Genomic DNA, 13,384 nt, shown 5'->3' on the forward strand with positions numbered 1-13,384 from the left:
AATGCTGCTTTTGCAAATGCTGAAATTGGGAAGCCATCAGGTAACCTTTTCAGAGAAGCATTGCACCCCACAGTGCTGTTTTGCACCACCACGGAAGTTTTCATTCCGGTAACCAACAAATTGAGAAAGCAGTGAACATTTCTCTCCTATGTGCAATCTGCATCTGTGTGCTTAGCTAGAAAGTCCTACCTGCTTCTCAAAAAGGAAAAAGAAAAAAAAAAAAGCATTGGAATTTCCAGCTTATGTTTTAGCTGCTTGAAGAGTCTTCAAATAATGACCTCAAAATATTCCCACATGTGCAGTCTCACCATGCCATCACACAGGTCATCCTATCCCCAGCCCTGGGACTAGCAGCCAGTGTTGAACAAAGATCTTTCTTATGCTGTTTTCTGGCCACTCCTGAGCCAAACCCCAGTTGCTCACCTGGCACAGACAAGTCACAACTGCCTGTACAAAACCAGAAAGGGAGTTCCTGTGTACTTATAGAATAGGATCTGGTGAAATTCTCGTTGGATTCGCACTGCAAACGGAATTAAAAGTACTAATTTGAGAGAGCAAGCAGTGCGACCCAGGCATTGACACGAACAGAGCCTTGGCAGCTGTGTCCTCAAGTTGCACTTTTACTTCTTTTGGATTTACGCCAAGGATTTCTCTGTACTGGAAGCCTGAAAGGCATGAAAATTTCCCTCTGCCCCTCCTCAGCCCAGCCCCTCTTAATAGAGCCATGGACTTTTTATCACAACCATTTCACAAAACAGCAAACAAACAGCGCCTGAGAGCACTGTGCTGCCAAAATCAAATCTCAGTTGATTTTTTAAAAATGCTTCTTTAAAGCAAAAAGGATTTCTAAGCTCAAAATTTTCAAAGCTCAGGAAGGTAAGTGAAGCCAACCTGAGTTGGTTTCTGCTCGGAGCAGCAGTCGGATCAGAGGCCCTTCTGAATCAAAGCTATCCTGCAACACTACAGGCTGAAGTGCAGCAGGAAAGATATTTGCATAAAGAGAGAAATAACAGTTGTACTTGGATAAAAGCTGGGGAAAAAATACAGCTACTTATATGAAAGCATTTGCCTGTTTTGGCTGGTTCATGCAGTGCAGTTCAGAGATCTAACAGCCCCACACAACCATTCTTCATTACATCCTTTGACAGCATATGAGTTTCTGCTTCAAAACTGATTATTATTGATTTCCTTTGATCAGATGAAACATGTGGCTATCAGAAGAAAAGGGCAAACGTTTAGAGGAAGGAAAGAGTATCTGCACCTTGAACAGGTACGAGGCTACGCAGGTTTGTCTCTCTATATTTACATATATGGTTTTTATATTAAAAAATGGCAGTTATTTTACACGCAGGGCTGTTTCTCAGGTTTCTCTCATTTGTTTTGCACAATGTGGTTAAACCATGAATCAGTCTGTTGACCTACGCCTAAACTGCAGGTCAAACTGTTTGGCAGGAGAGCATAATTTGCCTCCGTTGCGCATATGGCCACTCTTTAAGGTCACTTCAGAGAGGTGCCCTTTGGTCCCTCGCTGCAGTAACCAGGCTGGTCTGGGCTCGCAGTGCTTGGGCTCCTTGGGAGGGCCAGATGCCCTCACAGACCCTCCACCAGCACACCCTGCCTTCGGAGAAGCTGTGAGCAACACACAAATCAGCAGGGCAATGTATTTATTCTGGTCCCCACTTACTTCACCACTTTATACACAAAGTCCTGATGCCTCTGCAGTCACCACGCGCAGCGCTTGAGAGCTCTGTCTCTGCTGGCATCCCACTGATGAACAAGGTAGAGGCAGAGACCTCTCACACGCCAGGGACAGCTGTATAAAACAGAGCCCAAAGCCAGAGCAGCTATCTATGTGACATGTACAGAGCAGGGCCTGAAACAGCCAGCTAACCAGTTGTTTTGTTTTGGATTTAAGGTACAAACTTACAGCCTGGAGAAAGGGCAGCAAAAGAAATTGTGTCAAGAAATGAAAGTTTCTTAAGTAAACAAACCTCAAATCACCTACCAGAGGAACCCAGTATGTGTAGAGGGCACCAAGCCTCATTTCAACAACAAATTGCGAGCAGGCCAAGAGCAAGAAGTAAAGGTTGAAGAAGTATTTGAACTGGTTAAATAACACCTAGCAAAAACAGAAAAAAAAGAGAAAAGAGGTCAATAACAGAGTTTGGAAGTCATACAGGTTGCACTAATGTTCTGAAACATTTCTGCTCATACATACATGGCCACTTAGGGTAGTCTTAAAGTATTCCTGGAAACTCTTTTCTAAAGATCAACCTACTCTTCCCGGCTGATAGTATCCTGATTGGATAACACTGCCATGCAGCCAGGCCTGAGTATTAACACAAATAAGTTGTTTTGTTTTGGTTTTAAACTTCTGACTATCTTCACTCTGCAAAGAGACACTCATAGCAAACAGCAACATCATTAGCTACAGGATTTGGTTTGCAAAAAAATCACACCATAGACATCAGAAGAAGCCAATGAACTCAGAAAGCTTGGCTCAACCAGAGACCGCTTTCTGACTTTAAAAGTGGGCAGAATTGGACTTGTTTCTGCTGCTGCTACCAGAAGTGCCGGATGGATGATCCAGCTGCTCCAGCAGGGATGATGGAGCTGCTGCCCATCCACACAGCAGGCTGCTCCCCCAGCAGCGGCAGGTGAGAGGCACCAGGTCCCCCCTCACCCCTTAAATGCAGACGGCACTCATTTGCTTCTGTGCTCACCTACCGTAACAGCGCTGGAACTGGGCACAGCGTTGGGTAGGATGACAGGAAGTGCCTTTCCTCACACTTACCCCAGGGAGAAACGTAAAAAAGTTGTATTTCTGGTTGTTGATAACATTGCGGGGGTATCTCTGGTCTCTCTTCTCTGGATGGCCAAGCCAAACCGTACGAGGCCTTGGGTCTCTTCTCCCACAGCATCGTAAGCACTCACAGCACCTACGAGAGGAACATCTGGTTTTAAATAAGAAGTTACTCTTTAACCATGATTCTCACACACACCCCAGGCCCTCTCCACCTGCCAGGACAAACAGCCTAGGATCCTCCATCAGCCACCTCTCATCTGCTCCTGTTTTCCACCACATTAAACCACCTGTAAACCAGGAGCTCTCCTCCTCACCAACCAGCAGGTCAGATCTACAAACTTACCTTTGTCTTACTAACAAAACTCAAGAGAGAAAAATCTTTCTCCCCCACATGACTGTGTACAATACCCACATCACAAAAGCTGTTTGCAACATGGAGCAAACGGTATGGTGGTGTGAGACACTCAAATTCACAAACTTTACATACATTTTATTTCATTATATTTTTATATTTTATATACTATATATTTTATTAAGTCGGTATCTTTTAATTGGGAGTTCTCCTTTTCCTTTGCAGATGAAGTACTAAGATAAATGGTCATTTTACCAGTTACTTGCCTCTCAAATAAGTTTGAATGGATAACAGATGAAACAGTGATGTTCAGATTGAATAAAAAAATAAAACTGTCTATAGGAAAAAAAAATCCCTTTTTTCTGTAATGGAGGAAATCACACAAGATTAGCCTACATCTCATGTTTTAACTACAGTGAACTCAGAATGATAGAAATCCAAACAAGAGGCTTTGCCCACAGGAACAAGGCTGGTATTCACAGCTTCATTCGGACGTGCTTCCAGCTATGGTGGGAACCACTCAGCCCTTCCAGCCATCTGAAACCAGTTACCTTTGTTTATTCTGTAGGCTGGGCCTCTCTTAGGGATCCTAGTCATCAGCCACAGGAGCTAGGTACCTACATCCAAATATTTACAATAGGATGAAGCTTGAACAGCCTACTGCTGTCGTTTAACAGATATTTTACTTGGGCAGTTAGTTTTTACAGTGTGATTTTCACCAGTGTGCTCCAGAGAAATTTCCAGCCATCTGGGCAGATTGTCAAGCCAATATCTAAACCTCCAGAGCAGACTTCCAGTCACGTTAAGTTCAGTAACTTACAGAATATTTAGTCTAGAACGTGCATGAAAACAGTGAGAGAACCCGCCCAGGTAAGCAGGACATTCCACCTTCAGAGCAGTGTGCTCCACCCGGCTGTTCACACCATTACAGTGCTGTCGACCTAGAAGGAAGTTAACAGCTAGCACTGCAAAACCCTTACAACTGCTCCTTCCTGAAGGGTGCTGCAACCTCCAGTACTGGCAGCAACTCTGAAGGGAGGGAAGTGCAATGTAACTTCTCAAAAGTGAAACGACCCGAATTTTCACACATGTTCTGCAATGGAAGCCACAACCGCCTTGAGCATTCCCACCACAGAGACACTCGGTGCTGTAGGAATTTTAATGTACAAACGATGTGTTACTATAAGGCTTGAGAATGCACCTAAAAATACCAGCTCTAAGTACAGACACAAAGGCCATGGAAGGATCTGCCATGAAGAGTCACAGGTTTGTGAAATTCCTGCCCTGCCACACTCACAGCTTTCGCAATGTCCTGAATTACAGGGAAAGCAAACCTAAGACCTCATCAGACAAACAAAGGAAAAACTTCCTGCTCAGCAAGTTTTCAAAGGCAAGTACCAGAAGTATCAACATTTGAATTAAGAATACCCAGCATTTCTCCTACAAAGTCTCCTACACAGCCTTTCAATACATGGCTTCTAAGCAACATAAAGGCATTTGTCAGAAAGAAAACAAAACAACTTTCAACCAGTGAAATAATACCAACAATACTACAACCAGCAATGACCAAGCTGTGTGCTGTGACAGCATTCAGCTGCAGAGCCAGGAATCCCACCAGGCACCTCCCCACTGCTCTGAGCTGGAAAGCATGCAGGGCAATGAAGGCTGATCTTTATCTCACGTATGTCCAGGGAAATCCCCAAAGAGAATGTTTTTAATTCTTACTTTTCTAAACCAAAGCACCTCCCCAGGATGGCACTTAACCCTCTCTTTTTCCCCAGTCTTGTTCCTCTTCTGTCCCACAGACTGCCCGCACTGCTGCGCCTTGCTGGGCATGCAGAGCAGAAGGGTGCAGCACGTCAGAGGCAACAGTTATTCCTGCACACCAATAGTGCCAGTGAATGCATGGCCTGGCACATTGCTAGCAGCAGAGCTGCTGGTAGGAACACAGACATCCCTTAAGCACAGAATGACCACAGAATCCTAGAATCACCAAGGCTGGAAAAGACCTACAAGGTCATCCACTCCAATCATCCAGCTGTCACCAATAATTCTCACTAAACCACGTCCTTCAACACAACATCTAAATGTTCCTTGAACATCTCCATGGTTGGCGACTGTGCCACCTCCCTGGGCAGCCCACTGCAGCGCCTGACCACTCTTTCAGATGATTTCCCCAGAAAAGAAAAAAAAAAAATCAAGTCTCATTGTACTTATTTCAACTCTGATGCTGTCATTAATGAGGAATGCATACCTAAGCCCACAAGGTCTGTTTGAAAATCCTTTGTATGCCATCCTCAGTCCTTACAGGCTGCCTTACGCAAACAGGAGTGGCTGCAGCAGCACTCAGTTCTTCCACAGACCAATGGCACATCCCACAAACAGCCCAGGGTCACGTGCAGGCAGGATGACTTCACTACCTGACTCCTTCTGTATTACACTGCCAACGTTGCAAGCTGAGTAAACGCCACTTGTTACCTCCCATGTGCACCCCAGAGGCATGGACAGCCATGTCTGTGTGCACTCTCCTGCGCTGCAGTGCTACGTGTCAGACTTGGGACACCCATGTGCAAGGATGGCAAACTTTTACAAACATGAAAATGTTTACAAAGACAGCTTAAATGAAGAAGTTCCCCTTGTGTTACGTTATTCACATTCTAAATCACAGCTTGACAAACAAAAAAAAACCCAGACTCAGAAATCACCCTAAAGGACAATCGCTCAGAAGCATCTCTTCTGAAGTGAACTGCCTCCCAAACTCCAAGTCCTATAGGCAGTGTGGCTCTTCACCTGCACTGGGAGCTAAATGAACAGGAGCTGCTGAAGGTCATGGGGGCTCACTGTGCAATCACAGGGAGCACTACAGAAATGCACTCTCAGCAATGATGCAAGCAGCAGTAATACAATAGACTGACTGTCAGATGTGTGATGAACAGCCATCACCAAGCAGCATGTTGGACAGAGAAACATTTTAGAGAGAAAATGAAAAAAAAGCTTATGAATGCACAACAAAACTAATGGAAAAGTGCCACATTTTCCTAAAACTGGAGTAGATTTAGTCCAGTCAGTGCCGAAGCTCATCATATATTTAATCATTCCTCCAACAATCCCGTTTCTCAGATGACATTTCCATGTTTCTCACAGGTGACACTGTTAAGGATCTGCAACCTACAAACCAGCCTCCTGCATATCAGTATTTTAAATGCATATAAACAGTTTCCTACTGATATTAAAAACAAACGAACCAAGCCAAGCCAGGCAGGCACACTGCCCAGCTCTGCCAGCACCCCAGCCCAGCCCTGCACACCCACCTGCAGGCGGCCAGGAGCTCCCATCTCCCTCTGCTGACTTTGAAATGGAATTTGCCATTTTAAGCAGACCCATAGAGCACAAACACGGACTGTAAAGCTCCTCCTCCCCAGTCTCATTCCCTGTTCTCCCTCCCGCATTCCTGGATCAAGGCCTCTTTACATTGCAGAGGCATGGTGAGCACAGCAGCTCGCTGGGTTCAAAAAAAGCCTTGCAGGATTGCAGACTGAGACCATAAGCTATTTAGGGAAAAACTTCTGCTGTGCTCTCAAAGGAGCGCCTGGAGGGCTTCAGAAGCTTGCAGCTCACTCCCATCAGTGCTCACCCTGGGAAGCTCCCATGCCACACCGCCATCCTCCACCACTTTGTGCCATCCTCCCTTCCCAAATGGCACACATCTGAGTGGTCCTCAGAGTGCTGCAAGGCCATTGGGAAACGTGGCTGAATTCATGGAGTACAGCTGCAAAGCACAGAGAGCACACGCTCTCTGACAACAGCCAGGAAGGCCCACATGAAAGTTATGCTCCGGAACAGATAACCACTACTCCCATTGGTTTATTAAGCACATGCTTTCTCTCACTAACACAGATCTCAGCTGTCTGGACCATTATTCATCTCTGCAAAGCTACTGTACGAGTTCCTCCCTGGCTGCTCTTCAAAGCACACTACAAGCTGAGGCTGTAATCAAAGCAGCATTGAGATGACACCTGTCCTTTGCTGCCTGTATGAGAATTAGGTATGAGAATTGGGCATTTATTCCTTTTTTATTTTTTTCTATGAAGTCATTCAGTCCATGAAATTAAATCTATTTCTCACTCCAGAAGACACCAAGCCAGCAAAATCTGTCTAAGAACTTGCCCCCACTGGGGAAAAAGGCAGACATGCTAGAAACTGCAGTCAGTCTATGTTAAAATGAAGCCTTTCACAGCTTGGTTACCAGCAGATTTTCACATGTATAAACAAAGATGACTTGTGAGTGCCTTTGTTTGTGTTTTTCTCAGAGGAAACAGAAGGAAGGTCCTGATGACAGTGCAGGGCTCCCCAGACTCCATCCCAGACCTGACCCCAGGACCTGCCCTGGCCTGCTGACCGACTCCTCCTGCAGTTGCTAATAATACTCTGGATTCCTCCACCTCAGTGCTTTGCTACCCACACTATCATTTGATTGAATTACAGCCTAATAATCAGACAAACAAGACATAAGCTCCCAGGAAGCAATCAAATACCCAAACAGAAAACCTAAAGCCAAGTTATTCAGACTGCCATTAAGAAAAACCCCACGTAATCTTCCTTCAGAACTTCAGGCTGCCAGCATTTCTTGATGGCACAGAAGCAGTGTCTGCGTGTCTGCTGACACCAGGTGAGGTCTGGTGCCACTGAGCTGCAGCTTGGGTTAGGTGGAGGTTATTACTGCCAGCCACTACCAACCACTTCATAGTAGAGATGTGCCAGAGATCAGAGCATTTTCTGACCAAAAAAAAAAAAAAAAGATTCAAGAAGCTTTGAGAAATTTCTCTGGCTGCCGCTGCCTCCTCTCTCTGAGCCTTTTCAATCACATCACTGAATTCAATGCCATGGTGGCTGCACCCCGTGGAACCTGTCCAGCAGCGCATGTCATGCAGGGGCTGGGAGTTCTGTGCTGCATCACACGTACCTTCCAGCTCAGCCTTAACTGCCACAGACACTGCTTCATCAGCTCACAGAAACTGTGCTGATAGTTTAGTATTCATTATACTGCTCCCTATTAAGTACAATAACTTCAATTAGAGGAACCTGAATGAAGGCCATCAACCCAAACCATAACAAACAATGGGAAAATAACAATTTCCTCTCGTTCTAGCAGGCATTATTTCCTTCGAGGCTTTGCTTTCTTTTGCTAGCATCACTCACCGCGCCTACAAACACATCCAATGCAGAGCCAAGTTCTGTACGGCAACCTGACAGCCGGGTAACCCGGGCGCCCCGCGCACACCAAGCCGTCTGCAGGCAGTGCCATTTCCCACCGAAATTCATTCTTACTCAGCTTCCTGCCTGGAAGCACCGGCAGAACACATCCACTGCAACATCCAGCATAAGGATATTGTATTGCTTTCGCTGATACAGTTACAGAGCGTTCAGTCGGAGACCTTCGGCACAGCCCCGCACACCATTCCCAGGCAGAGCCGCTCCCACGGACCATCCCGCAGCTCCCGGCTCTCACACGGCTGTTCCGGCAGCGCTGCTCCGTGCCCGCCGACCCCCAGCGGTGGGTTCGTGGGTTCGATAATGGCAGGCCCCGTTCTGCCCCAGCCCCGGCTCCGCAGGGCCGCCCGGCAGGATCCTTCCTAGCGCCGGGCGTGCCACGGCAATGGCGCCGGGAACGACCTGTCAGCGGCCGCCAGCTCCGTCCTCGTCCTCCTCCTTTTTCTCCTCTTCCTCCTCCTCCTCCTCCTCCCAGTTCGCTCCCTCAACCGCTGCCCAGCGGCGACCCCCGCCCCGCAGAGGCCCCGAGCAGAACCGCGACACGGGCAGCAGCACGGCGAGGCAGCGGAGCCCCGGCCTCGCGCAGCCGCCCCGCGGAGCGCTCACCCGCTGCGGTGCTTGCTGTCCATCCGCTTCTTCTGCCGGACCGGCTGCAGCGGGATGTTGTCGGTCATGGCCGCGGCGGCCGGGGCGGAGCGGGGCGGGATGCGCTTCCCAGCAGCGCCTCGGCTCGGCGCGGCTCCGCCGACGGGGCCACGCTCCCAGCACGCAGGTGCCGCGTGCGCCCCGCCCGGTTCGCCCCGCCCCGGCTCGGTTCTGACCCGCGGGCGGCACCGGCTCGGAACCCGCCGGCGGGGTACCGCGCTGCCGGCACCCGTGCCCGCCCGCATCCATCATCCCGCATCCCACCTGCCGCTTCTCCTTGGTGCCCCCAGCTCTCCTTCCCAGCCGAGCTCAGCACCCCCATACTGGCATCGCTGGTCTCTTGCACGCACAGCCTCTGCACGCGTGGCCACCTGGGCTTTCCCGGAGCAACAGGCCCGTGGCACGACCTGTGCGTCCTCTGCCTCCTTCAGCCGGCACATGTGGACGGGTAGAGGTGCTGCTTGTGTCTCCCGTTACACCACCCCTCCGCCCACATCACAGGACCAGGATCCCAGGGCTGCCCCTCGCATCATTCTTGCCTGATGACCATCACCCACACCCGGCCACGACTCACTTTCAGGTCTGATTCAGATTTCAACTGTAAATTCAGACAGGAGTCGTCCCAACATTTCTGTTCTGTTTAAGACTCAAAGCTTTTCTTTGCAAAGCTTTTCTTTCCCCGTTCCTGCAGCCACTCCCCATAAGATTTGTGCTCCAGACCCTGTTCAGCTTTGCTGCCCATCTCTGGGTGTGCTCCAGGGGCCTCAGTGACCTTCCTGCAGTGAGGGGCCCAACACTGAGCACAGCACCCGAGGCAGCCTCACCAGTGGCAGTACAGGGGGGCGATCACCTCCTGCTGACCACCTCCTTCCTGCCTGAAACCACCAGATTCACACCTGTGCACCCCACGGATGGAGGAAATGCCCAGTGCTGATAAGGATCAAATAAAACAGAGCTACATGTCCATTTCAGCATCTTCTGCTGCAGTCTTGGTCACCACAGGATCTACATCTCTTTCTAGTTCAAGGCCAGCTTTTACTCATCCACTTGCAGACTGCTGGCAAAACCTTTCCCTTACCAAATAACCTGCCCACAATCGGTCACCAGGCAGAGATCTGTGTCCTTGTACCTGCTGGCAATGCTGCTGCAGCTCCTTGCCCTGCCTGCACTTTGTCTTGTAGCTCATTGTCCTGCTGAGCTAAAATACCACAGTGACAGTGACCAAGAGCAGGGAATAAGTGAGCCATAGTGTAAGTCCAACAGCTCTGTCTGTGTGACATATTAAAGCACACAAGGCATTCCCATTTAAAACATACATTACCTGCAGAGTGCTTTCCTGCCAAGTTTCACCATGGGATTCTGGGCAAGTAAAATGCATGATAAAAATTATTAATCATTATTCAGCAACACCACACAAGCATGCTGTGTATTGTAATATACAAACCATGGCATTCAAATGACAGGCTTTAAAATACCCATTGGGTGCAAAATACATGTGTCCTGATGGAACAGCAAACACTGCTCTGCAGTCCTTCAGAGACTGCTCACACTGAAATGAAAACTGATGAGCATCGTCTAGTGCTCTAATTGCAGCCACAAACTCCATTTTTTGGCATATCAAATTCTGAATGGATGGAACTTTTTTTTTTTTTTAAGATTAAGTTTAATGTGATCTTAATTAACAGTCATAACTTTCCCAGTGAAAAGGGAAAAAAGGAGAAGAAAAAGAAAAAGAAGGAAAGAACAAAAGAACAAGTCCTGTCAAATTTTGTGGGGAGCTTTGTTTGCTCTCCAGCCCTCCCAGAGCATCAGCTCAAGTTGCACTGTGGGTTACAAATGAACAACAACTGCGCCAGTTCTTTTCTGTGCAGTTGCAGCCTTCCTGCCTCACCCTTCTGCCTTTCTCCCCAGGTCTCCATCACCCATCAGGCCCCTCCTCTCCCTCCCTGCACCCACTGCCTGTGGCACAGCTGCTCACCCATGGGCAGAGTTTTCAGAGCCCCTCACAGATCCTCACACTTACCTGGATCTCTGCCTCACACCAATTAAAGGTAGGTAAACCTAGAATCATACAATCATACAATCATAGAATTGTAGAATCACAGAATGCCCTGGGTTGAAAAGGACCATAACGATCATCTGGTTCCAACCCCCTGCTGTATGCAGGTTGCCAACCACCAGTCCAGGCTGCCCAGAGCCACATCCAGCCTGGCTTCAAATGCCTGCAGGGATGGGGCATCCACAGCCTCCTTGGGCAGCCTGTTCCAGTGCCTCACCACTAAGCTATTATGGGGGTGGTGCCTACCTTCCTCCAAGAAACAAGACCAGTGCCAGTTACCCACTCAAACAAGAGATGTTTGCTTTGACAGCATGTTTGCAATGTGTGTCCATTACTTATTTAGCACAGTATGCCATACATTTTATTCTACTCTAGTTATGCACTTAAATAAATGATTGAGTCTGTCACGCACAGGACTCCTGTGATTTCACCTGATGAACACTATTGAAGGTGACAACACCAATACTCTGCTTGGCTTTTTATATGCTGGAAGAGCAATAAGGTTTTGGGGCTGCATTGGCTTTTGCTTACCATATTTGTTGCTTTTCCCCACTGTCCCCAAATATGAGTACCAAATTATAGGCCATTGTAACATTATTACAACCTGCTCAGATGCAGGTGTGTAACTGATTGCACAAAATGCCCGTGATTTCACAGACAGCTCCCAGCTGTGGCACTTTGCCTGTACCTGTCATTACCTCCTTTCATAACTGCAAGCTTTACAAAGGCCAGGGTTCACCTTCTCTGTCTGAAAATGCTGCCCTGCACACACAGTGCAGCTCCATCTGCAAGACACACAGCGTGCAGGCACAGGGAGCCGGTTGCTAAGGGCTTGCAAACCTGCAGGCATGCGTGCATGATTTCCCTACATACAGACTCACTCACACAGATGACACGGAAACAGAAGCTCAGGGGAGGAGAAACGTCACTGTCTCAAGGCACTACTGGGACAGACCTGGGCTGTGGCACTCACTCAAAACAAGGGCAGCGTGCAGAAGATGCCTGCTCCCAGAGCTCAGCAGCCACACACGTCATTGCCAGGAAGGAGCATTTTGGTAAGAGAAACACAAAACAAACAGGGATGTCGGAGCAGGAACTGTCAGCACCGCGCTGTCCTCGCTTGTGTGCCCCGAGCCTACGTGGGATGCATTCATCTCTTAAATTTATCTTTCAAGCGTCTGAGCTCAGACAAGAGCACTGCAATTAATGGGCGAGCTAAACACTACCAGATCACAATGCCCTGTTAACACCTGCATCTCTGATCCGCGCAGACGGCTTTGATATTATTTTTTTTCTTTTGACAAGTGGGCGATAGCGGATATCCTTTAAGCCCATATTTAATGAAGCCCTCCATAAATCCATCAACACTTGCTAAAGGAAACTACAATAAAGCTCATTCTGCCATAGGCTTTGCTACGGAGGGAACATTTGGCGTTCTCATAATGAAGCTGCAGAGCAGAGACTTCTCACGCTGATCTGAGGAAGTGCAGTATTTGTATGGGATCTTTTCCCTCCTCACTCAATTATGTGTTGCAGATCAAGAGGAGGACAATCCCTCAATATCGAATTTTCACAACAAGAATATCGTCAAGCTGTCATTCCTTTAGGACAGCTGTCAGATATAAGGAACAAAGACAGAAAAAGGTGCTGATTGCAAGAAAAATAAACGCCCATTTCATTCTATTTATTCTTGAGATGATTTTGCTATTAGCTTCAGCTGTTTTCTAAGCTGTTCCCATGCTGATTTTTACTGTTGTTACACATCCTGTGGGTGGGATCAAAGAAACGAAAACCTTCAAACTAAGAACAAATGGTTTACAAATTTGTCATACATTTTACGTTTGTAAACTTTTCAAAAAGCATCTCTAGACGTTGGTCATTGTGTCAGACTGACAAAATCGATGGGGGAACAGAGGAAGGGATAATGAAGAAATTACACTTTTCCAAATCTGGACACGGTGAGCTGAGAATACATCTGGAGGTGTAGATACTGAAAGCAGCCGTCGAGTGACCGCCTGCTAAATGTTAAGGACCTGAGTAACCGAGCTGGCTTCCCCAAAACAGCCAATGTGCCAACAGACGACTGTTTGCTGCTCTGAACATACAGACTGCACAGGGACAATTTTTTTTCCTGAAACAAACGTGCAGAGAAAGGCCTTCAGGAGTGTAAGGGGCTGTTAAGCCAACTCTGTGAGCCTGATTGAGCCCTCTCAGTCGACACGCACGTGATTGCACAGCCACTGAGGGCCCG

At 47.8% G+C, this 13,384-nt stretch overlaps 1 protein-coding gene across 2 annotated transcripts in view; it reads right to left on the reverse strand.

The window, feature by feature from the left end:
- The window catches only part of ATP9A (ATPase phospholipid transporting 9A (putative)), a 52,558-nt gene extending 43,382 nt beyond the window's left edge, over positions 1-9,176 (reverse strand). The window contains exons 1-3 of one of the 2 annotated variants that reach the window (XM_052683422.1): positions 9,036-9,176; positions 2,795-2,939; positions 2,006-2,119 (exon numbers count right to left, since the gene is read on the reverse strand). In XM_052683422.1, coding sequence (XP_052539382.1) covers positions 2,006-2,119; positions 2,795-2,939; positions 9,036-9,103 — 327 coding nt within the window. In that variant the 5' untranslated portion in view covers positions 9,104-9,176. Of the gene's footprint in view, positions 1-2,005; positions 2,120-2,794; positions 2,940-5,412; positions 5,498-9,035 lie in introns of those variants that run through there. The other variant, XM_052683423.1, reaches the window with a different exon arrangement.
- Between the last annotated feature and the right edge of the window lie 4,208 nt (positions 9,177-13,384).

The sequence above is a fragment of the Tympanuchus pallidicinctus genome, unplaced genomic scaffold (genome assembly GCF_026119805.1).
Source record: "Tympanuchus pallidicinctus isolate F22 unplaced genomic scaffold, pur_lepc_1.0 scaffold20, whole genome shotgun sequence".
In the NCBI taxonomy this organism is placed as follows: domain Eukaryota; kingdom Metazoa; phylum Chordata; class Aves; order Galliformes; family Phasianidae; genus Tympanuchus; species Tympanuchus pallidicinctus.